This window comes from Argentina silus, assembly GCF_951799395.1.
Source record: "Argentina silus genome assembly, chromosome: 15".
Classification (NCBI taxonomy): Eukaryota; Metazoa; Chordata; class Actinopteri; order Argentiniformes; family Argentinidae; genus Argentina; species Argentina silus.
This window is the reverse complement of record NC_139669.1, coordinates 17,758,983-17,783,846: the sequence shown is the minus strand read 5'-3', so window position 1 is coordinate 17,783,846 and position 24,864 is coordinate 17,758,983. Positions and strand designations below refer to the sequence as shown.

Here is a 24,864-nt window from a genome sequence, read left to right as displayed (position 1 = left end):
TGTCGCTGTTCACCAGCTGAGTTGAAATACCGTCTTCTCCACCCACCGGTGTTGACGAATAACAATCTGAGGTCTTATACCGGGCTGCAGAAAAGGGGGAGACGGACGCATTAGCGGTAGCATTAGCTGTAGCATTGTGTTGAGTATTATCCGATCAGATAAACAATATCAAAACATTACATTGATAATAGCATATCCTATCAAGTATAGGCCTTTACATTACCATCGCGTGATGACGATGGGACACAAAGGATTCGGACTGCAAAGATGTGGCTTGGCTTTCTTTCTTCTTGCGCTGCACTCCGTCTATGGAGACGTGAGCTATTCTTTTCCGGAGGAGATGAAACGCGGTTCAGTGATTGGAAATATAGCCAAGGATCTCGGGCTGGAGGCGAGCAAACTGTCCCCTCGTAAGGCTCGTATTGATATCGAAGGGAACAGCAACCGTTATTGTGACATTAACCTGAGTACCGGTGATTTGGTTGTGGCCGAACGGATTGACAGAGAGGGGCTTTGTGGCGAAAAGGCTGTGTGCGTTTTGAAACAAGAACTTGTGTTGGAAAATCCTTTAGAGCTACACCGTATTAGTCTTCATGTTCAAGACATAAATGACAACTCCCCCGAGTTTAACGACGATATGACAAATATAGAAATAAGTGAATTGGCAGATAAGGGCGCTCGTTTCTTATTGGAAGAGGCCCATGACGCGGACATAGGACAAAACTCTGTTCAGAGCTATACTATTCAAAGAAATGATAATTTCGTATTGAATGTTGATGATAGTAATAGTGTTCAGCTTGTCCTAGAGAAAGAGCTCGATCGTGAACAAAAGCAGGACATGACATTATTGCTCACAGCAATGGATGGTGGCACTCCGCAGAGATCAGGTACTGTAGTGATACACGTCACTGTACTGGACGCTAACGATAATGCTCCAATGTTTAGCCAGGCCGTCTATAAAGCCAGTCTGCCTGAAAACTCCCCTGTAGACACTGTAGTGGTTAGAGTGAGCGCTACGGATGCAGATGAGGGGGTGAATGGAGATGTAACGTATGACTTTGGTCATGTTTCAGAAGATGTGAGGAAAATATTTACAATCGACCGTAAATCCGGAGAAATTACAGTTGTTGGCACAATCGACTTTGAAGCAGTTTCATCATATGAACTGCGTATCAAAGCGAAAGATGGTTTAGGGTTAGCCTCATATGCCAAAGTAATTATAGAAATAACTGATATAAATGACAACCCTCCTGTGATTAATCTAAAATCTTTGACCAACCCCATACCTGAGAACGCGTCACCTGGTACAGAGGTTGGCATCATTAACGTGCAGGATAGAGACTCTGAGAATAACCGACAGGTCCGCTGCTCCATTCAGCAAAACGTTCCGTTTAAGCTCGTGCCATCCATCAAAAACTACTATTCTCTGGTGACCACGGGCGAACTGGACCGAGAACTAGTGTCTGATTACAACATTACAATCACTGCCACCGACGAGGGCTCTCCGCCTCTGTCCTCCTCTAAAACTGTTCAGTTATCTGTAGCTGACGTCAACGACAACCCACCTGTGTTTGAGGAACAGTCCTATAGTGCCCACGTGACTGAAAATAACAAACCTGGCTCCTCTGTGTGCTCCGTTACTGCTCGAGACCCAGACTGGCGACAAAACGGCACGGTTATTTATTCTCTTTTACCCGGTGAGGTTAATGGTGCCCCGGTGTCGTCGTATTTATCAGTTAACGGAGACACGGGGGTGATCCACTCTGTCAGGTCCTTTGATTATGAACAGTTCAGTAGTTTTAAAGTCCACGTCATGGCCAGAGACAACGGTTCTCCTCCTCTCAGCAGCAACGTGACCGTTAGTGTCTTCATAACGGATGTGAATGACAACTCTCCTCAGATACTATACCCCGCCCCGGACGGGAACTCCTTCATGACCGAGCTGGTCCCCAAAGTTGCCCACGGGGGCTCTCTGGTTTCCAAGGTGATAGCGGTGGACGCGGACTCCGGTCAGAACGCCTGGCTGTCCTATCATATAGTCAAATCCACTGATCCGGGACTTTTCACTATTGGCCTCCACAGCGGAGAGATCAGGACACAGCGGGACATTTCTGAATCTGACACCATGAAACAGAACCTTATTGTGTCAGTGAAAGATAACGGACAGCCCTCTCTCTCTGCGACCTGTGCCATGTATTTACTTATTTCTGACAACTTAGCTGAAGTGCCAGAACTGAAAGATATGTCTTATGATGAGAGCAACTCCAAACTGACCTCTTATTTGATCATCGCGCTGGTTTCCGTCTCTACCTTTTTCCTAACGTTCATTATTGTTATTATGGCCGTGAGGTTTTGCCGCAGGAGAAAGCCCAGACTGTTGTTTGACGGAGCGGTCGCCATCCCCAGCGCGTACCTCCCTCCCAACTACGCAGAGGTGGATGGCACGGGAACCCTCCGCAGCACTTACAATTATGACGCGTACCTGACGACGGATTCGAGAACTAGTGACTTCAAGTTCGTCAGTTCTTATAATGACCACACTCTTCTCGCTGACCAGACTCTGAGAAAAACTCCAACTGACTTTGTTGAAGCTTTTGGTGAGGCCGATGGGTCCCCAAAGGTAGGCATCATGCTTTAAATTGAGGCATTTGAATACTGCTGCTAATACAGTGATGCTTAGATAACATATCAAATGTCTAGAATATGTGCCAATACAGCAGCTATGGGATGGGAGTATAGTGGGAATGCAGAGTAGAGAAAAGTGTATCGTGGGACAGAGGAAAAGCCGAGGTTTCAAAGTGCTGCAGGGTGTCGCTGTCATTGGTGCTGAAATGCTCCTCTCTCCATTACTAATATGCGTCTGTATCTCTGGTTTCTTGTCCTATCATTACTTCGTAAACCAAATAAGCTTAACTGGATAAGGATAATACTTTAATCTATTTTTAAATCCTTTTTGTCTTGTAAGGCCTCATGTATTTTGTCTATGTATGTCTTTTCATTTGTGTGTGCATAATCCTGCGATTATTTTTTATTGACTTGTGCTTACAAAAGCTTTTCAGACTTTGAATTCTTGGAACACCGATTGAGAAACCTCTTGTTATTTAGGTATACATATACTTGTACTTTTTGATGTGGTTGTTATGAGTGATAAACTTCTATTTCACTGAACTACTTTCTATTAGAGCAGTATGGCATTTTTATTATAGATATTGGAATACATTTGATTATTACTAGTAAAATGCAAGCCGAATGGTTTTGTTTGGAGTAGTGTAATTATTTGTTTAGTCTCTTGGTGACGCTCTTTTATCGCATTGGTTTTGTTTCTGGCTTGAAACAATCCAATGCTCTCACTGTGTTAGTGTAACAGGAATAGTGTGTTTGTGCCAGAGGCTGTGTGTGTGTGTGTGTGTGTGTGTGTGTGTGTGTGTGTGTGTGTGTGTGTGTGTGTGTGTGTGTGTGTGTGTGTGCCTTAGCGCGACTGAGGCGGGGGGGAGAGAAATTCAAACTGACACGCAGGCTCCCGAGTAGGATAACCCACTCAGCTCGAGAGGCAGAGTAAGAGAGGAGATTACAGCATTGCTTTGATATTCACTTTCTTTTTACTTACTATATATTCAGGACATTTTCATCATGATTCTGTTTAGGATGAATCGTTATATAAACAAGGAATTTGCCACGAGACAACAGAGCGTAAAACTGATTTGTTCCTCTTTTATCTTCCTCTTCGGTGCGTCCTTTGGAGAGGTTAGCTACTCCGTGCCCGAGGAGATGCAGCGTGGCGCGGTCATCGGGAATGTAGCTCGGGATCTGGGGCTGGATGTGGGGGAGCTGGGTGCGCGTGGAGCGCTAGTCGTGGCGGAAGGCACGCTGCAGCTCTGTGAGCTCGACACCGGGTCAGGCTCTCTGCTGGTCAGCGAGCGGATTGATAGAGAGGAGCTGTGCGTGCAAGAGGCCGCCTGCGTCCTCCAATATCAGCTTCTGCTGGAGAATCCACTCAAAGTATACAGTCTTGTTTTAGACATTCAAGATACGAACGACAACAGCCCCATGTTTGCTCCCGGGGAGATCGAGCTTGACCTGGTCGAATCAACGGTGCTGGGGAGACGCTTCCCGCTGGAGGGTGCACATGACCCCGATCTGGGCACCAATTCGGTTAGTGATTACAAACTAAGTGAAAATGACCATTTCGCCCTGGAAATGAATACTCAAATGAATGGAAATGCGTACCCAGAATTAGTTCTGAGAAAAGCTTTGGACCGGGAGACGCAAGCTGAGTACACTCTGACCATCAGTGGGGTTGACGGGGGTAAACCTGCCAGGTCGGGGACAGCGTCGATTCTCATTCATGTTTTGGATGCAAACGACAACGTCCCAGTTTTCAGCCAGAGAATTTACAAAGCCTCTGTGCTGGAGAACTCTGCCAAAGGGTCTTTGGTGGCAACGCTGAATGCCACTGATTTAGATGACGGTCTATATGGCGAGATAACATACTCCTTCAGTCACGTGTCAGACAAAACTAGAGGAGTCGTTGAAATTCACCCAGTGAGCGGTGAGGTGAGGGTGGCAGGCTCTGTGGACTATGAGGAGGCGAGTGTGCATGAGCTGGACGTCCAGGCTAAAGATGGCGGGGGTCAGGCGTCGCACTGTAAACTCATTATTGAGGTGATTGATGTGAACGACAACGAGCCGGTTATAGCCGTGAAATCTGCCTCTGCCGCCGTGGCGGAGGATTCTAAACCCGGGACAATGGTTGCCCTGCTTAACGTATATGACCTGGACACCGGAAACAGCGGTCGTGTGAAGTGTGCCGTCTCAGACGGCGTGCCCTTTAAATTGATATCGGAGGTTAAAAATTACTACATGCTGGTGACCAACGACATGTTAGACAGAGAGACACAACCACACTTTAACATCACAGTGACAGCCATCGACGCAGGTTCCCCCTCACTGTCGAGCAGAAAGTTAATATCCATTATTGTGAATGACGTGAATGACAACCCCCCTACTTTTGCGCATAACGAGTATAGCGCCAAAGTTTGGGAAAACCAGCTCGGAGGCACATTCGTGATCAAGGTTAGTGCCGAGGATCTGGACGCAGGATCCAATGCTAGAATACTGTACTCTTTGTCAGAGAGCGTGGGCCTAGAATCATCCTCTCTCCTCTCCATCAACGCGGAGACTGGGGAGTTGTTCACCTCCCAGCCTTTTGACTACGAGCAGGCTGGTCACTATCGAGTGCAGGTCACAGCACGGGACGGCGGCGACCCTTCTCTCTCCAGTACCTGCGTCGTTCGAGTTTTTGTTGGTGACCGTAATGATAACGCACCAGTTGTTCTGTATCCGGTCCAGTCCGCCGGCTTTATTACGGAGGACATGGTGCCGTTGGAGGCGCCCAAAGGTTACCTGGTGACCAAAGTGGTTGCTGTGGATGCCGACTCGGGGATTAACGCTTGGCTTTCTTACCGTCTGGTCACAGCCACCCAGCCCAACCTGTTCTCTATCAGGCTGCACAGCGGGGAAATCAGGACTCTCAGACCGTTTTTAGAGCACGACGACCCGAAGCAAACGCTTGTGATCGTCGTGAGGGATAACGGGCCCGAGTCTCTCTCCGCCACTGCCACAGTCAGTGTAGTCATTGGCGAAGGCATGCCCGTTTTAAACCAGCTCTTTGAGTTCACGGATGACTCACAGGCGAGCGATAACTTCACGCCGTATTTGATCATCGCTCTGGCGACCGTCTCCTCTTTCCTCCTCGTTCTAATCAGCGTAGTCGCGTATCTGAAGGCGTGTAGGCGCGGGTTCATGTACAGCGCGGCCACCTCGAGCCTCCCCGTGTTCCCCACGGCCTACTGTCCCCCGAGCTACACTGACGTCAGCCGCAGTGGAACTCTCCTGAAACATGACCGATACGACTCTTTTTTGACCACTGGCTCGTGGAGAGGGGACTTCCGTTTCGGTTCTTCATTAGACACTGACACGTTGAAGAAGAGGAGCGCAGCCTATCAAAAAAACACACTTAGGCGTGCAAGTGCACCTATTCTTAAGGTGAGCTAAGAGGCAAGATCTCCTTAACGTTGTTTACTGAGTGTCAGCTATGGCAAATCACTGTATCATCATCAGCTATATGCCAATGATGTGTTACCTATTCCCCCACCAACTTGTTTGACCGTAAACATATTACTGAGGAAATTACTTTGACTGGTTAGTTCATCGACTTTAAACACCCATACATTTTACACAGGTCATGACATATCCCATTATGAATAAGTACGTTTCAGTTCACATGCAATGGAATAAACATTGTTATGAACACAAATCACATTGTTTTGTGATGTGGTTTGACCTGTCTAAACAACATACCTACCTAATTTTGAGAGTTTATGTTGTGTACACTAATTCTATGGTCTAAGGATTGTACTTGGGGTGGGGGAGTGGAGGGCGGGTGTGGGGATGGGAGGGTGGGGGGGGGGGGGGGGTGAATGTCCTATGAGAGTGCAGGGCCTGCTGTAGACACAAGCTCTCTCTTTAGATGGTCTCTCTTCTTCCCTGGAGAGTATATGTTGAGTGACTTACCTCTGCTTTACATAGATAACCATTCATACTGATCCTAATCCACTTTGTAGTAATACAGGCTTGTGTGTGTGTGTGTGTGTGTGTGTGTGTGTGTGTGTGTGTGTGTGTGTGTGTGTGTGTATGTGTGTGAAAGAGTGTGTGTGCATGTGTGTATGTGTGTGCATCGCTCTTTTTTTATCATTACCCACTATCTAATGTTGTAAAACCTTAGATTTTGATTAGTATTTGCTCAGACAGAATCTAGGGTGGGCTAGCGTCTCTCTCTGACCATCCCTGTAGGTTCAACTGGGAGAACAGAGAGTGTCCATAACACCTACAAGAACAGTGACCAACTCAGGGTTAAGCGATGGATTACCAGTATAGGCCTGGGTTCTAACGGATTAGCCTTGATAATGATCCTCAATCTCTGGTTCACACTCACTTATGGCACTTTAAAAGTGTGACTTAGGCTCACCCCGACTAAGCTGTGTCCATGTATCTATCAGCCTATATCTCATGTATGTCAGGCGACCAAACGTATGCTATGCATGTCCTCTGTGTGTGCTCTGCCTGTCTCCCTCTGCTTGTCTGTCTGTCTGTCTGTTGTTTCTACTGTATGTGTCTGTCTTGTTGTCAGTGTGTCAGGCTGACTGTCTATCTTACTGTCTGAGTGTAAGAAGCCTCAAAGCCAGCAGGGACTTGGTTTCTCACATTGTAAACACTTCCAGTGTTTTGGCCGGCCTGCTGCTACTGCTTTCATATTGACTCTCTGGCTATACATCACATCTACAGTGATCATGTTGCCTCTCATTGATAAGGCTACCTGTACAGAGATGTGAAAGAGGGCTCGATATGGGGTCTCATTCATGGCATCTTGATAGGGCTTCAGTGTTACTGGGTCCTGATCAGTAGGTTGATTGTGTGGTCAATGATCTGACTATACTCAGGTCTGTAGTTGTGCACGCTGAAATGGTTGCCATCAAATCAAATCAATTTGTTTTTGTCACGTATATCGCATAAAGCCATAATTGACATAGTGAAATGCTTGAATGAACGAATAATAACAAATGTCGGTGTGTGTGTGTGTGTGTGTGTGTGTGTTAAGAGCGTTAGCCAGTCCATCTCCCACTGAGGGTGCGAAGGCTGCCAAGGTAAACAGACAGACGTGTGTGTGTGTGTGTGAGAGTGAGAGTGAGAGTGAGAGAGAGAGAGAGAGAGAGAGAGAGAGAGAGAGAGAGAGAGAGAGAGAGAGAGAGAGAGAGAGAGAGAGAGAGAGAGAGAGAGAGAGAGAGAGAGAGAGAGAGAGAGAGAATGCAGATCAAAGTGGATAGGTTGACATTGGAATGATTCCCTTGTGAACCCATGTGTGCTCATGTTATGGCTGCAGGCTTACTTGTGTTCCACATTTCAGCCATAAGAGAAGAGAAACAAATGAATCATCAGCAGCATTGCAAAATCCCTATGTATTATTTGCTTTGCTGTAGTCATGTCTGGACCATGGCAATTGTATACTGTGCAGGAAACAGTATGGTTAAATAAGTCTGATACAAAGTAGATACTGTAGCTATGCTTTCACTGTTTCTCTTTTAAGTCATCTTCAATGGACAAGTGTTTTTATGTCTTTGTAGGCTTTTGTACACTCTTGTTCTTCTGTGTGGGTGCATGTCGGTGTGTGTGGGTGGGTGCGTGTGTGTATGTGTGTGTGTGTGCATGTTGGTTTGGGGGGTTAATGTGTCAGTGTGTTAGTGTGTGCACTGATGGTCTTTATGTTGTCACAGTGATTGTGATGTCACAGAATGCCATTGAGTACACAGAGAATTCCTTCTCGGAATTCTGCTCAGTGCACTGCTGTAACATGGACCACCGTACAATGTTGTGCTGAATAAGAGTTGTATTCATGAGAATGCCTTGTTAACTCTCCTGTTTCCTCTTCCCTCTCTTGCCCTTGCTTGGCCTCCCCCTGAATGGACCTTGTCTACATGGTTGACAGGTAAGAAAGCTTTTCTTTTCCTCACATACACCACCTGCACACTCATAGTGTCCGCTGTCATTTTACAAAAAAAAGTAAAGAAACAGTAATGAATCTGGATGACTCCTCACTCTCACACAATACGCTGCTCTCTCTTTCTCTCTCTCTCTCTCTCTTTCTCTCTCTGTCTCGTGCACTTGCTCTCTCTCGCTCTCTCTCTCTGTCTCTCTCTCTCTCTCGTGCACTTTCTCTCTCTCGTGCACTTTCTCTCTCTCTCTTGTGCACTTTCTCTCTCTCGTGCACTTTCTCTCTCTCTCTCGTGCACTTTCTCTCTCTCTCTCTCGTGCACTTGCTCTCTCTCTCTCTCTCATGCGCTTTCTCTCTCTCTCTTTCTCTCTCATTATGTTTAAAGTGGTGAATACCTAACCAAACCAAGAAAGAATAGCTAACTATCGAGTCTTATCTTTGTAAATCCTGAAATACAGCCAGAGCAAAAAAACATCAGACTGACCTCTCGTGTGAAAGATGCTTTGTATTGACATCAGTAGTGAGGCTTTCACAAACAGCCCCTTTGGTGCCTTCACTGTGCCTACTTCTATCCTTCTTTCATCTGCATTAATATTCATACCACTGCCTCCTGATGTGGAGCCACCAACTGAATAATGCAGTCAAAATGCGCGGGGGGGGGGGGGGGGTTGAGGTTTGTGGCAACACACATGCTGATGCTTCTCTCTGTAGCGCAGCGTGACTGGTGCAGTCAGCTGTTTCAGTGCTCTCTGGCAGCAGGCACACCTGTGACCTACTAAAGTGCATGCTAACCTGTCCTGGGCATGTCCACATGGTGGATAAACACACATCACCTGATGCCGCTTTCAGATGAGTGGGGAGTGTTATTAATATCATTTAGATTTCCAGCGTGTGTGCTGCTGCAGTGGCTCTACACGGCGTTGTTTGATCTCAGATGTAGGTCAGTGGACTTATCCGATTGAATCATGAAATCATATTGGACATTTTTCCAGGGATGACGGCCCGACCACACGTGTGTGTCTGTGAGACCTTTCAGTGGCAATGTGTGCTATGGATTTTATGTGTCCATATTCATAATACTCTACATTGTGTGTGTGTGTGTGTGTGTGTGTGTGTGTGTGTGAGAGAGAGAGAGAGAGAGAGAGAGTCAAGTCAGTCAGTCAGTCAGTGATTCAGAGTGTGTCCTAACCATGTTTACATGGTGCTGACAGTACCAGCTGTTAACATGGTGACATTGTGCTCATACTGGAAGGAGACCAGTGACCACATGGCTTGTTTAGCTGGTTTGTGTTGTTGTCAGTTCACTCATTCATATACAGCATAGTGACAGTGAGACTTACATCAGTATAATTACAGTATGTCTCTGCTTGTGGGAGCTTGTTGCCCTCCAGTGGTGGTAGTCGATCCAGCATCACCATGCCGTTGTTCAGGGATATGGAATCTCAAACCCACTTGGCAACAGACTTCACAAGCTGCCGTTTAAGTCCTAAGTGCTCAATGATTCTTAAGGACCATTGCCAACAGACATATTGACTTTAAGACTCCACAGACTATGTTAAAAGGCTATGGGATCCACCCTACTGAAACCCTAGTTGCCCCTAAACTTTAACAGGGCCTGCTTCCCTGCATCCCCACCCTGACTACCCCTCTCCCTAACCAGGGTTTGCATCCCCACCCCGAATCTACCTCTCACCCTAACCAGGGTCCACATCCCCACCCCGAATCTACCTCTCACCCTAACCAGGGTCCACATCCCCACCCTGACTCTACCTCTCACCCTAACCAGGGTCCACATCCCCACCCCGACTCTACCTCTCACCCTAACCAGGGTCACATCCCCACCCCGACTCTACCTCTCACCCTAACCAGGGTCTGCATCCCCACCCTGACTCTACCTCTCACCCTCACCAGGGTCTGCATCCCCACCCTGACTCTACCTCTCACTCTAACCAGGGTCTGCATCCCCACCCCGACTCTACCTCTCATTCTAACCAGGGTCCACATCCCCACCCCGACTCTACCTCTCATTCTAACCAGGGTCCACATCCCCACCCTGACTCTACCTCTCACCCTAACCAGGGTCTGCATCCCCACCCTGACTCTACCTCTCACCCTAACCAGGGTCTGCATCCCCACCCTGACTCTACCTCTCACTCTAACCAGGGTCTGCATCCCCACCCCGACTCTACCTCTCATTCTAACCAGGGTCCACATCCCCACCCTGACTCTACCTCTCACCCTAACCAGGGTCCACATCCCCACCCCGACTCTACCTCTCACCCTAACCAGGGTCCACATCCCCACCCTGACTCTACCTCTCACCCTAACCAGGGTCCACATCCCCACCCTGACTCTACCTCTCACCCTAACCAGGGTCCGCATCCCCACTCAGACCTCCACCAGAATTATGTTTGTTACCTTTCTCTGGCACTGTGGCTGCTACTAACATCTATTTATGTAGGTCTTACTTGTGATTTCAGTGGAAGTTTCACTTACTTTATATGAATATACTTGTAGGACGTCTGTCAATTGATATGCAATTGATGCAGACCAAGGGTTATGACAACGTTACTTATTCCTTCACACATATGGAGGAGGGTACCCCACCCGTGTTTTATATAGATTTCAATACTTGGGAAGATAAGGTGAACTGGAGCCATAGATTACTAGACTATTCAAAATCACGAAATAAACCTTCAAGTTCCCTGGTTATGATGAACTATAGATATGCTGTTTCAGCATTCATGCACCACAATAGTCCTATAACTGGATGCCAACTGCATGGCCCTTTAGGAGATATGGGAACCGGGCATATGTCATTCTGCAGACTCACTCTGAGTGGTGCTGTTGTCCAACGAGACCAACACGCACAGCCGCACATATCTGCTGTGGCACAGCAACAGAACGTCATTGACCAGATCAGAGGAAGATCACTGCGTACATAGCCTTATCGATGCTCTTCTTACAACGGAAAATCATATTTGAGCAAAATAGATTTACAAAGTTGGCTTCCTTGTTCCACTGGATTTTTGGATGGTTTTCAGTCTATGTTCAGCAGCTTGTGGTAACGCTATGGATGCATTGCGGAGGACGATCGCAGGAGAGGCTGTGAGGAACGCAGGGGGGTGGAGATGGAAACTACTAGTCTCCATTTTGCTTGCCTGCTTACTGAGTGCGGTGAGCGGACAGATCCGTTATTCTATACCAGAGGAGATGAGAAAGGGGTTGTTTGTCGGAGATGTGGCGAAAGACTTGGGTTTGGATGTTAAAAGGCTGGTTTCAGGTCGGGCGCGGCTGGTTATAGACGGTAATAACCAATATGTAGAGCTGAGCCAGAACAAAGGGCATCTGGTTGTCAAAGAAAGGATTGACAGGGAAAAACTGTGCGGACAGAAATCTCCGTGTAGCTTCAGTCTAGAGATTGTTCTCGAAAATCCGCTGGAATTATTTTCGATTACTATCGAAATCCAAGATATAAACGACCATGCCCCTGCGTTTTCAAAAAAGGAAATTAATTTGGAAATCAGTGAGTCAGCCCCGATAGGGACAGTGTTCTTGCTTGACAGTGCCGCTGATCCCGACGTAGGCATGAACTCTTTGCAAAGCTACTCTTTAAAACCAACTGATAATTTTGTTCTTAAACAGCACAGTCGGGCCGATGGCAGTAAATACGCGGAGATGGTATTACAGTCCGGGTTGGATCGTGAAAAACAGAGCGAGCACTCTCTGATATTAACAGCGGTAGATGGCGGGGACCCGCAAAGATCTGGTACAGTTAAGATACATATTACTGTTCTTGACGCAAACGACAACGCACCTGTATTCACCGAGTCTTTATACAAAGCTAATGTTGCCGAAAACGCGCTGCCAGGTACAATCGTAGCCAAAGTAAGTGCAATCGACGCAGATCAAGGTTATAATGGCAATGTGACGTATTCCTTCACACACATGGAGGAAGGTTCTCCACCCGTGTTCCAAGTACACCCCGTCACTGGAGAAGTTCGGCTAATTGGTTCCATAGATTACGAAACGAATCAAAATTACGAAATAAATCTTCAAGCTAAAGACCACGGGGGCTTAACAGTTGCAAGTAAATTGATCATCGAAATTATGGACGTTAATGATAACAGTCCAACGATAAGTATGACATCATTTTCTGGTAAAATCCCAGAGGATTCTCTTCCTGGCACAGTCGTGGCGTTGATAAGTGTTCAGGATGTAGACTCGAGTAAAAATGGACAGGTGCGTTTACGTATTGACGAAAATCTCCCGTTTACAATAAAGACATCTCTCAGAAACTACTATACATTGGTAACTGAAAATACTTTAGACCGGGAAAGGGTTCCTAGTTATAACATCACCCTCACTGCCACAGACGAGGGCTTACCGCAGTTATCAAGCATGACAACGGTTGTTTTAGACATCACCGATGTTAATGATAACGCACCAGCTTTCAGCCAAACTGTTTATAGCACGTACGTTATGGAAAACAATTCTCCTGGTATGTCTGTGCTCGCGATCCATGCGACGGATCCGGACGTAGGCCAGAACGCACGCATTGCGTATTACCTTATTGAAAGTGAGTTAAACGGAAACCCAGTCTCAACATATTTCTCTATCAATTCAGAGAATGGGGTTATTCACTCCGTGCGCTCACTCGACTACGAGCAGGTAAAAGAGTTCAAAATTCACGTTAAAGCGTTAGACGGAGGCTCGCCACCTCTAAGTAGTAATACAACAGTGCTCATATATGTACAAGACCAAAATGACAACGCGCCTCAAGTTCTTTACCCAGTCCAGACTGGCGGCTCTCTGGTGGCTGAAATGGTGCCTCGTTCAGCAGATGTGGGCTATCTTGTCACTAAAGTGGTGGCTGTTGATGTGGACTCTGGACAGAATGCCTGGCTCTCGTATAAACTGCAGAAAGCGACAGACAGGGCGCTGTTTGAAGTGGGCTTACAGAACGGGGAAATAAGAACTATACGCCAAGTCACGGATAAAGATGCTGTGAAACAAAGGCTCACTGTTGTGGTGGAGGACAACGGGCAGCCCTCTCGTTCAGCGACAGTCAATGTTAACGTGGCGGTGGCGGACAGCTTCCCTGAAGTGCTCTCGGAGTTCACTGACTTTACGCACGACAAGGAGTACAATGACAACCTGACTTTTTACTTAGTCTTGGCTTTGGCTGTAGTTTCATTTCTGTTCATCACGTGTTTAGTGGTTATTATATCAGTGAAAATATACAGATGGAGACAGTCTCGCATCCTCTATCATTCCAACCTCCCGGTTATTCCATATTATCCTCCGCGTTACGCAGACACTTTGGGGACAGGAACTCTGCAGCACGTGTACAATTACGAGGTGTGCAGGACGACTGACTCCAGAAAGAGTGAATGTAAGTTCGCCAGACCCGGTAGTCAGAGCGTACTGATAGTGGACCCCAGTACAGGGACGATGCAGCGGATGCAGAGTGAAAAGAGCATCCTGGATGAACCGGACTCTCCACTTGAGGTGAGTTTCCTGGATTTCAATACATTTCGCACATTGCTGTGCAATATCCGTTTTTTGACGCTGTATTACCCCAAGCTTCTCAGTAATGGGGAAATGTGTGTTTAGCAATTTGCTTCATATCAATTGGTTTGGTCAGACAATCAATGTACTGTAGTAAGGTGCTTTATTGCAGCTGTAGGACCTTTCAGCACCACTCGCTGGGGACAGCGCCTCGTTGGTCATGACAGTGAGCAGAGCACAGAGCACTGGTACTTCGACGACTGTTTAAAGCGCATTCTTGCACAAAATAAGTTATCCGTATCATTGTTTATTTAAAAGGATTGGATCTAAATTTATTTCTCGCTCATATATTTTATGTTTTCCATAAATTTCATTGATATTGAGAACAATTGGGTATGTTTTTACGCACGATGTCAAATGGATACATATTCCTCTCTTCTCATAAAGTTGGACTGTAGCGTTTGCATTGATGTTATTTCGGCAAAGCAAATTACGCTGTAAGCTATTTCACCATGTTTACAAGGAAGCACAGACAAATTCTAAACATATCTGAAACATTAAAATGAATATAATTCGAATACAGTGTAACGCAAAGCTATTATATGTTCATCATTGCGTGTCCATGTTTTGGACTCTGAGGGCCGCTGTTGATCAGTAAAATAATGTCTGCCCTGTATTGTCAGTCAGTGGTGTCCCCTCCCCTATCACGGCGCTCCACCAGAGGAGAGAAAAAAACTCTGCGCATCATACGACGCAGACACAGTCGCTCTGAACCGTACATGTTGTATCTTGAAGACGGTGAAAATAACCTGGATTAAACCTAAACATCGAGTGATTACTCTACAATTTATTCAACGATTCTGGGGATAGAGCTTTCTTGTTGGATTTATCCGTTGTTGGTTATGGCGTTAGAGGGACACCTTCGACCTCATTGCAAAAGATGGCGTTCGTGTTGTGGATTGCGATGGCAAGTTATTATATTTCTTCTGTTTATCAGCCATACTGTTAGTGGGCAGATCCGTTATTCCATTCCGGAGGAGATGAAAACAGGGTCGCTTATCGGTAATGTAGCGCAAGACCTGGGGTTAGATTTGAAAAGGCTCCGAGCGGGCCGGGCCCGTATCGTGACCGGAGAAAGCATTCAGTACACCGAGCTGAAGACAGACAAAGGGATTCTAATCGTGAGTGAGAGAATAGACCGAGAGCAGCTTTGTGGCGACGTCACACCATGTAGCTTTAGCTTCGAAATCATTTTAGAGAATCCAATGGAGCTGCACAGTGTCACAGTTGAAATTCTAGACGTAAACGATCATGCCCCCGTCTTCAAGAATAATCACATACAATTCGAAATCAGCGAATCCGCTTCCCTTGGCTCACGTTTTGTGCTGAAGAGTGCAGAGGATCCCGATGTGGGAGTTAATGGTTTACAAAATTATGTTTTAACCAAGAACGACAATTTCGTTCTGAAACAACATACGAATCCGGATGGTAGCAGGTTTGCAGAAATGATTTTACAGAAGCCATTAGATAGAGAGGAGCATCCTCGGCTGTCATTAAAGCTAATCGCTGTAGACGGTGGGAGTCCGCAGAGATCTGGCACAGTAAATATAGACATCACGGTTCTAGATGTGAATGACAATGCGCCCGTGTTTAACCAGTCAGTGTACAAGGCTACGGTGATGGAAAACGCTCCAAAAGGCACTTACATCATAACCGTGAACGCGACAGATATTGACAGTGGTTCGAATGGCATTGTAACGTATTCCTTTTCTAATTTGAAAGGGAACTTAGTGGGCATATTTGACATCGACCGAACATCTGGTAAGATATCTGTTGCTGGACAAATCGATTTTGAAAAAGACAAAAAATATGAAATTAGAGTAGAGGCCACAGATCAAGGTGGTTTGACAGACCTTGGTAAGGTTGTCATAGAGATCGTCGACATAAATGACAACGCACCAGTTATAAACGTCATGTCTTTCTCCAGCTCTGTGTCTGAAGATGCTCCTCCAGGAACCACGGTAGCAATAATTAATGTCAAAGACGCTGACTCAGAGAGAAACGGACAGGTTACGTGTTCCATAGACAACAACCTCCCATTTCGGATCCAGGCATCATTGAAAAAGTATTACAATTTAGTTACAGATTCAACTTTTGACAGAGAAACGGTACTAGATTATAATATTACAATAAAGGCGACCGATTCAGGTTCCCCTCCTCTCTCAAGCAGCAAAACGTTGCACTTTATAATTACTGATGTCAATGACAATGCCCCATTGTTCGATCAAAGCGCATACTCCGCTTACGTCACAGAAAACAACTCTCCTGGATTGTCCATATTCACTGTCAGAGCGCTGGACTCTGATTGGAACCAGAACGCGAGAGTGTCGTACATACTGGAGGACACGCAGATCAGTGGAACTCCTGTCTCTAGTTATATATCTGTTAACTCCGAAACTGGAGTTTTACATGCAGTGCGCTCATTGGATTATGAACAAATTAAGCAACTCAGATTTGTGGTGAAAGCTCAAGATGGAGGATCACCTAGTTTGAGCAACAATGTGAGTATAACCGTTGTTGTGCTGGACCAAAATGACAACGCGCCTCAAGTTCTTTACCCAGTCCAGACTGGCGGCTCTCTGGTGGCTGAAATGGTGCCTCGATCAGCAGATTTGGGCTATCTTGTCACTAAAGTGGTGGCTGTTGATGTGGACTCTGGACAGAATGCCTGGCTCTCGTATAAACTGCAGAAAGCGACAGACAGGGCGCTGTTTGAAGTGGGCTTACAGAATGGGGAAATAAGAACTATACGCCAAGTCACTGATAAAGATGCTGTGAAACAAAGGCTCACTGTTGTAGTGGAGGACAACGGGCAGCCCTCTCGTTCAGCGACAGTCAATGTTAACGTGGCGGTGGCGGACAGCTTCCCTGAAGTGCTCTCGGAGTTCACTGACTTTGCGCACGACAAGGAGTACAATGACAACCTGACTTTTTACTTAGTCTTGGCTTTGGCTGTAGTTTCATTTCTGTTCATCACGTGTTTAGTGGTTATTATATCAGTTAAAATATACAGATGGAGACAGTCTCGCATCCTCTATCATTCCAATCTCCCCGTTATTCCGTATTATCCACCGCGTTACGCAGACACGTTGGGGACCGGAACTCTGCCGCACGTGTACAATTACGAGGTGTGCAGGACGACTGACTCCAGAAAGAGTGACATCCAATACCTGCGACCTATCAGTCAGAGTTTGGTTAGCGTTGACGCGGCTGGAACAGATACTATGCAGAAGGAGAAGCAATCGGCCGATGGTTCACGGATGTCAACACTGGTGAGTGTGAGATGATTTTCATAACGTTCTAGACCTAAATGCGTATTTACTGCATTACAAGCGGAGAGGTGAAAGAAGAAGGAAAGTTTGGTATTTTAATTGTTTTTAGGCTAACACAATATAGCAGGCTAAATATAAGGCCTATACACTAGTGTGCTGCATAATCTCTTTCAATAAAGGTATATGCAATATCACCGACAGGATCTGAGGTTTGGTTGTTGAGCAATATAACGTTGATGCAGCGGAAAGCATCGATTTGATATCCACTCTGTTGATTTTCGCTCTTTATGGCAGTGTCGCTGTCCATTGCCCTGGCGCTGAACCATGTGACTCGGGCAGGGTCGGGTGGTCCTGAATGTTTGTGTAGTCTATGATGCTGAGAAGATAAAGCTGATTTGACTCTTTTTAAAGACTATGGCACAATCATAGTTTAACATATTCTAAGATATATTGTGATGTATCAATGCAATTATTAGTATCGTCCACGGATGTACATGGATTTCCATCGACAATATTAATATAGTTTACATGTTATTTTATCAGTAAATATAGACCTATTTCTAAATCAACTTTCTTCTCATTCTCTCGAGAACAACACTGGTTTTGAGTTCGCCATATACTTATTGATTGCTGTTTTTCGTTTGTCTGATTTAAATATTGTTGGTTGAGCGTTGATTCGTGTTGAGTGGCGTTTTCTGTCAGCATGATGGTGTGACTCATTTTGCATACCGCGTTTGCCATGGTTGGACTCTGAGTGCCGCTGTTGATCAATGATACACACGAAATGTCAGTTTTCGCTCTGCGGCGCAGACGCCCCTCCTGTATGTTCTCTCACTGACTGACGCAGAGAGAGAAAGCACAAACCCTCACTAGCAGACCGAAAACTCTTGGCGTACACATCGTTAAGGATTATTTGCACACGTTTCACTGGGAAATACAATCGATTTGTCTTTTCTGATGAGCCGAATCTCTTCTCCAAAACAGTAAATATTTGGGTTATCTGCTTTTATCCGCTGGAATGGGTGATTGGGGAACGACAGGCCGCACAGGCGGAAGGCAAGTAATGGTTTTGATTCTTTGTCTGTGCGCCATAGATTCCGTGAACGGACAGGCCCGGTATACCATACCGGAGGAGCAGACAGAGGGGTCCTTTGTGGGTAACATCGCTAGAGATTTGGGTTTGGAGGTGAAGAGGCTAGTAACGGGTAAAGCTCGCATTATAACAAAAGGAGCTCGACAGTATGTAGATCTCAACCGAGACAAAGGGACACTCGTTGTTAAAGAGCGAATCGACCGAGAGGAGCTCTGTGGTCAGACTACGCCTTGTAGCTTTAGCTTTGAGCTCATCATCGAAAACCCCATCCAGTTGTATCGGGTCACAGTCGAGGTTAATGACATTAACGATAACAAGCCTTCATTTCCAAAAGATGAAATACATTTCAAAATTAGTGAATCTGCCGTGTCCGGGGCGCGCTTTTCTCTGGAGAGCGCAGTCGACCCCGACGTTGGTGTTAACGGTATACAAAATTACTCTCTCAAACCGACAGATAATTTCAAATTGGAGGTACACAGCCAACCCGATGGTGATAAATACGTCGAGATGATTCTGCAAAACCTGTTAGACCGGGAAAAGCAGGAGACTTTGTCCCTGGTGCTGGTTGCGACTGACGGAGGCGAGCCTCAGAGATCTGGCACGGTTCGCATCCATATTACCGTGCTGGATGCCAACGATAACGCACCCATATGTGGTCAGCCAGTTTATAAAGCGGACGTTAAAGAGAATTCTCCAAAGGGGACTTTGATAACTACCGTTAGTGCAAATGACGCAGACAAGGGGCTGAACGGAGAGGTGACTTTCTCAATCGCTCATGTTGCTAAAGAAGCGAAAGAGCTATTTGAGCTAAACGTGCAGACAGGGGAAATTAAAGTGGTAGGAAAACTGGATTTTGAAAAGATAAAGAATTATCAATTAAATGTCCAAGCGAGTGACCATGGAGGATTTACGGACACTTGTAAAGTTGGTATTCAAATTATTGATGAAAACGACAATGTCCCCACTATACAGCTCATGTCATTTTCAAATTCAATTTCCGAGGATTCGCCCCATGGTACCACTGTGGCTGTTGTTAATGTCGAGGACGTAGACTCAGATGGCAAGGGTGTCGTTCAGTGCACGATCAATGCAGACATCCCTTTCAAAATAGAGTCATCCTTAACCGACTATTATACAATTGTCACCGAAGGTTCCCTGGATAGAGAAACGGTGTCTGAGTATAATATCACTATCACAGTTTCAGACGAAGGGTCTCCGCCTCTCTCCAGTAATAAGAACATAACTGTTAAAGTGTCAGATGTGAACGATAACCCACCGAAGTTTGATCACACCGAATATAGTAAGTCTATTCAGGAAAACAACTCGCTGGGGTTTTCTATATTTGCAGTGAGAGCAAGTGATGCGGACTGGGGCCAAAATGCCCGCGTCTCCTATTTTCTGGAGGATAAACAGATCAACGGGGTGGCTGTGTCCTCTTTCGTGTCAGTGAATGCAGAAGACGGTGCTATTCATGCTGTACGGTCTTTCGATTACGAACAAATTAAATCGTTTGAATTTAACGTTACTGCGCGTGATGGTGGGTCTCCACCGCTCAGTTCAGTGGTCGCTGTTAAAATTTTAGTCCAGGACCAGAACGACAACGCACCTCAGGTTCTGTACCCAGTCCAGACTGGCGGCTCTCTGGTGGCTGAAATGGTGCCTCGTTCAGCAGATGTGGGCTATCTTGTCACTAAAGTGGTGGCTGTTGATGTGGACTCTGGACAGAATGCCTGGCTCTCGTATAAACTACAGAAAGCGACAGATAGGGCGCTGTTTGAAGTGGGCTTACAGAATGGGGAAATAAGAACTATACGCCAAGTCACTGATAAAGATGCTGTGAAACAAAGGCTCACTGTTGTAGTGGAGGACAACGGGCAGCCCTCTCGTTCAGCTACAGTCAATGTTAACGTGGCGGTGGCGGACAGCTTCCCTGAAGTGCTCTCGGAGTTCACTGACTTTGCGCACGACAAGGAGTACAATGACAACCTGACTTTTTACTTAGTCTTGGCTTTGGCTGTAGTTTCATTTCTGTTCATCACGTGTTTAGTGGTTATTATATCAGTGAAAATATACAGATGGAGACAGTCTCGCATCCTCTATCATTCCAATCTCCCGGTTATTCCGTATTATCCACCGCGTTACGCAGACACGTTGGGGACCGGAACTCTACAGCACGTGTACAATTACGAGGTGTGCAGGACGACTGACTCCAGAAAGAGTGACTGTAAGTTCGCCAGACCCGGTAGTCAGAGCGTACTGATAGTGGACCCCAGTACAGGGACGATGCAGCGGATGCAGTGTGAAAAGAACATCCTGGATGAACCGGATTCTCCTCTAGACGTGAGTATATAGACATTTGAGTTACAATGGCCTGCACAGTGTGTACTGTTAGCTCAACTTAACCCCAATTCATTATCTATTAGTTTGATATTCAAAATCTCATACTTTCTCTTCCACGAGTTCTACTGAATTGTATCCAATTTATCCACTTGTATCCAGTGCGTTTTTTTCTGGATAGTTCTTTTCTGTTTGTCCTTGTTGCGCATATGTGTTAGTCTCTCCATTAGGAGCAATGCTACAAGTGATTGTTCCGCTGATGTTACACCACGTCAGCACCTCTCCGTGTGGACAGCGCACATGTGCGATACCTGAATGTATTCCGTTTGTCTTTGTTTTTCTTTAATCAGATTGTTGTTGACTACTTTGGGATATGACACGATAAACATTGCATTGCTTTTACCGTGATGATGGTTTGAATCGTGCTGTTGCATGCCTGTGATAATGTTTGTTTTCGTTATCATTGTATATTGTTAAAGTGGTTCTGGCACTGATTATGGTGATATAACAGCATCTTAAGAGTATGTTATAGCCTACATGTAGGCCTACGGGTTTGGGGGGCTTTCTATGAATAAAAACGAGTTGCCTGACATGAAATCAGACTGAATTCTGCTTAGTTTTACTTCATCTCGTTTGACTGCATAGTATGGAGTAGGCCTCCTGCTCATATGGCATTCGAGACACAGTTTCAATCAAGGCTGTTCTAGACTGACATTTGTTGAAATGAGACTGAAATGAGAATGAGTTTAGGCTATGCGTGTTGTGCAGGAAGACCTTTATCTTATTCATATAACGTTTGGTGTTCATGTTTTGGACTCTGAGGGCCGCTGTTGATCAGTAAAATAATTTCTGTCGGTGTTGTCAGTCAGAGGAGTCCCCTCCCTTATCACTGCGCTCTAGAGGAGAGAGAGACTCTGCGCTGCAAACGAGGTGCGGCGCGACACATACACAGTTGCTCTTGTAGATGTTATACACGAGTAGAACGTTGAATATACCCAAAGATTAAAACACAGAATCGACTGTTACTCTTCTCTTCTGAACGTTTATGAGGAGTCGGTGTAAGGAACAACCTACTGGATCTAGTCTTTTTTTAACCATGGAAGCTGTGGGCTACCTTCAACCTAAATCCGTAAAATGGCGTTTGTGTTGTGGACTGCAATGGCAAGTACTTGTTTTTCTCCTGTATTTCAGCCATATTGTTTGTGGCCAAATCCGTTATTCCATTCCGGAGGAGATGAAGAAAGGGTCGCTTATCGGTAACGTAGCGCAAGACCTGGGGTTAGATTTGAAAAGGCTCCGAGCGGGCCGGGCCCGTATCGTGACCGGAGAAAGCATTCAGTACACCGAGTTGAAGACAGACAAAGGGATTCTAGTCGTGAGTGAGAGAATAGACCGAGAGCAGCTTTGTGGCGACGTCACACCGTGTAGCTTTAGCTTCGAAATCATTCTAGAAAATCCAATTGAACTGCACCGCGTCACTGTTGAAATATTAGATGTAAATGATCATGCTCCAGTATTTCCAAATAAAGATGTACAGTTTGAAATCAGTGAATCAGCTACTGTTGGAGCGCGATTTCTACTAGAGAGCGCGGAGGATCCCGATGTAGGGCTTAACGCCCTACAAAATTATATTTTAACTCCTAATGATAATTTCATTATCAAACAACATAGTAATCCAGACGGTAGTAAGTATGCTGAAATGGTGCTCCAGAAATCATTAGACCGAGAGGAACATCCTCATCTTGTTTTAAAGCTAATCGCTGTAGACGGTGGGAATCCACAGAGATCTGGCACAGTAAATATCGATATCACTGTCCTAGATGTCAATGACAATGCACCTGTGTTTAACCAGTCAGTGTACAGGGCTACTGTGATGGAAAACGCAGCGAAAGGCACATATATCACAACCGTAAATGCCAGCGATGCAGACAGTGGATCAAATGGACAAATAGCATACAGTTTTTCAAAGTTAAAGGGGAGCATAGCGGATATATTCATCATTGATAAGAAAACTGGGACAATATCTGTTTCCGGTCAGATTGATTATGAAAAAGATAAGAAATACGAGGTCAGAGTAGAGGCGAAGGACCAGGGTGGTTTAACAGACTCCAGTAAAGTTGTAATTGAAGTTATCGACGTTAATGACAACGAACCAGTGATAAACGTCATGTCTTTCTCCAGCCCTGTGTCTGAAGATGCTCCTCCGGGTACAACGATAGCTGTTATCAATGTTAAAGACGCTGATTCAGAGAGAAACGGTCAAATTACATGTTCTATAGATACTAACCTCCCCTTTAAAATACAGTCGTCGTTAACTAGTTATTATACTATGATATCAGATGTAGCTTTTGACAGAGAAATGAAAGTGGAATATAACATAACCATTACAGCGACCGATTCTGGTTCGCCCCCTCTCTCTAGCTCTAAAACTTTGCACCTTAGAATCTCTGACGTAAATGACAATGCCCCATTGTTCGATAAAGTAACATACTCCGCTTACGTCATAGAAAATAACGCTCCTGGAATGTCTATATTTACAATCAGTGCGCGGGACTCTGATTGGAATCAGAACGCCAGAATATCGTATCTCCTTGAGGACACGCAGATCAGTGGAACTCCCGTCTCTACTTATATATCTATTAACTCCGAAACTGGAGTTTTACACGCGGTGCGCTCTTTCGATTTTGAACAAATTAAACAACTGAAACTAGTTGTCAAGGCGCAAGACGGAGGCTCTCCTCCACTCAGTAGCAATGTGACTGTTAACGTCTTCATCCAAGACCAGAACGACAACGCGCCTCAGGTTCTGTACCCAGTCCAGACTGCCGGCTCTCTGGTGGCTGAAATGGTGCCTCGTTCAGCAGATGTGGGCTATCTTGTTACTAAAGTGGTGGCTGTTGATGTGGACTCTGGACAGAATGCCTGGCTCTCGTATAAACTGCAGAAAGCGACAGACAGGGCGCTGTTTGAAGTGGGTTTACAAAATGGGGAAATAAGAACTATACGCCAAGTCACTGATAAAGATGCTGTGAAACAAAGGCTCACTGTTGTAGTGGAGGACAACGGGCAGCCCTCTCGTTCAGCTACAGTCAATGTTAACGTGGCGGTGGCGGACAGCTTCCCTGAAGTGCTCTCGGAGTTCACTGACTTTACGCACGACAAGGAGTACAATGACAACCTGACTTTTTACCTAGTCTTGGCTTTGGCTGTAGTTTCATTTCTCTTTATCACGTGTTTAGTAGTTATTATATCAGTGAAAATATACAGATGGAGACAGTCTCGCATCCTCTATCATTCCAACCTCCCGGTTATTCCGTATTATCCACCGCGTTACGCAGACACTTTGGGGACAGGAACTCTACAGCACGTGTACAATTACGAGGTGTGCAGGACGACTGACTCCAGAAAGAGTGACTGTAAGTTCGCCAGACCCGGTAGCCAGAGCGTACTGATAGTGGACCCCAGTACAGGGACGATGCAGCGGATGCAGAGTGAAAAGCACATCCTGGATGAACCGGACTCACCACTAGAGGTGAGTCAACTACATTGCAATTGTAGCATATTTCTGAACGTATCTAGCCCTTCTTTTGACTCTTCCCCTCATATTGCTGCTTTCGCGGTGTGGTCCTTATTAAGCCTAATTCACGATGTATAATTTGTTGTTGACACCCTGTGATATGCCTGTCGTGGTTTTAGAAGATGGCTACTTAATTAGTGTTCTACATGATGAAAAGCAACACGCTGTATTGCAACTGTATTGGCTTTCAGCACCACCTGTTGTGGACAGCGATACTTTTGTCATGACCAAAGAATTCGAAAGAGAACACACTGTCATACAGAACAGTGTATAATACAATACAGTAATACACACACACACACACACACACACACACACACACATTATCTGTATTAGTCAGCGGAGTCCTCTCCTCTATTCTATCTCTGCGCTCAACTAAGAAGAAGGGAGAGACTGCGCTTCATGCGAGGCGGGGAGCGAAATATACCCAGACGCTCTGATCCATATAGTTTACAGATACACAAAG

General features: G+C 45.7%; 5 protein-coding genes across 5 annotated transcripts; all 5 read left to right on the top strand.

The window, feature by feature from the left end:
• Positions 1 to 238: 238 nt before the first annotated feature.
• LOC310816078 (protocadherin gamma-A11-like) lies at positions 239 to 2,638 on the top strand (the record flags this gene model as incomplete). The annotated part of the gene is made up of 1 exon (XM_083686086.1): positions 239 to 2,638. The coding sequence occupies one exon, from the start codon at positions 239 to 241 to the stop codon at positions 2,636 to 2,638; it is 2,400 nt and encodes a 799-aa protein (XP_083542212.1).
• A 1,007-nt stretch (positions 2,639 to 3,645) lies between these two features.
• LOC310816077 (protocadherin beta-15-like) lies at positions 3,646 to 10,994 on the top strand (the record flags this gene model as incomplete). Its single annotated transcript, XM_083686085.1, has 3 exons — positions 3,646 to 5,241; positions 5,350 to 6,045; positions 10,335 to 10,994. The coding sequence occupies 3 exons, from the start codon at positions 3,646 to 3,648 to the stop codon at positions 10,992 to 10,994; spliced, it is 2,952 nt and encodes a 983-aa protein (XP_083542211.1).
• A 626-nt stretch (positions 10,995 to 11,620) lies between these two features.
• LOC310816076 (protocadherin beta-18-like) lies at positions 11,621 to 14,164 on the top strand (the record flags this gene model as incomplete). Its single annotated transcript, XM_083686084.1, has 1 exon — positions 11,621 to 14,164. One exon carries the CDS (start codon positions 11,621 to 11,623, stop codon positions 14,162 to 14,164), a length of 2,544 nt encoding a protein of 847 aa, XP_083542210.1.
• Positions 14,165 to 14,721: 557 nt separating this feature from the next.
• Positions 14,722 to 20,836, top strand: LOC310816075 (uncharacterized protein; the record flags this gene model as incomplete). Its single annotated transcript, XM_083686083.1, has 4 exons — positions 14,722 to 14,834; positions 15,057 to 17,391; positions 18,094 to 18,100; positions 18,432 to 20,836. 4 exons carry the CDS (start codon positions 14,722 to 14,724, stop codon positions 20,834 to 20,836), a joined length of 4,860 nt encoding a protein of 1,619 aa, XP_083542209.1.
• Positions 20,837 to 21,917: 1,081 nt separating this feature from the next.
• Positions 21,918 to 24,476, top strand: LOC310816074 (protocadherin gamma-A10-like; the record flags this gene model as incomplete). The annotated part of the gene is made up of 1 exon (XM_083686082.1): positions 21,918 to 24,476. The coding sequence occupies one exon, from the start codon at positions 21,918 to 21,920 to the stop codon at positions 24,474 to 24,476; it is 2,559 nt and encodes an 852-aa protein (XP_083542208.1).
• Positions 24,477 to 24,864: the final 388 nt, after the last annotated feature.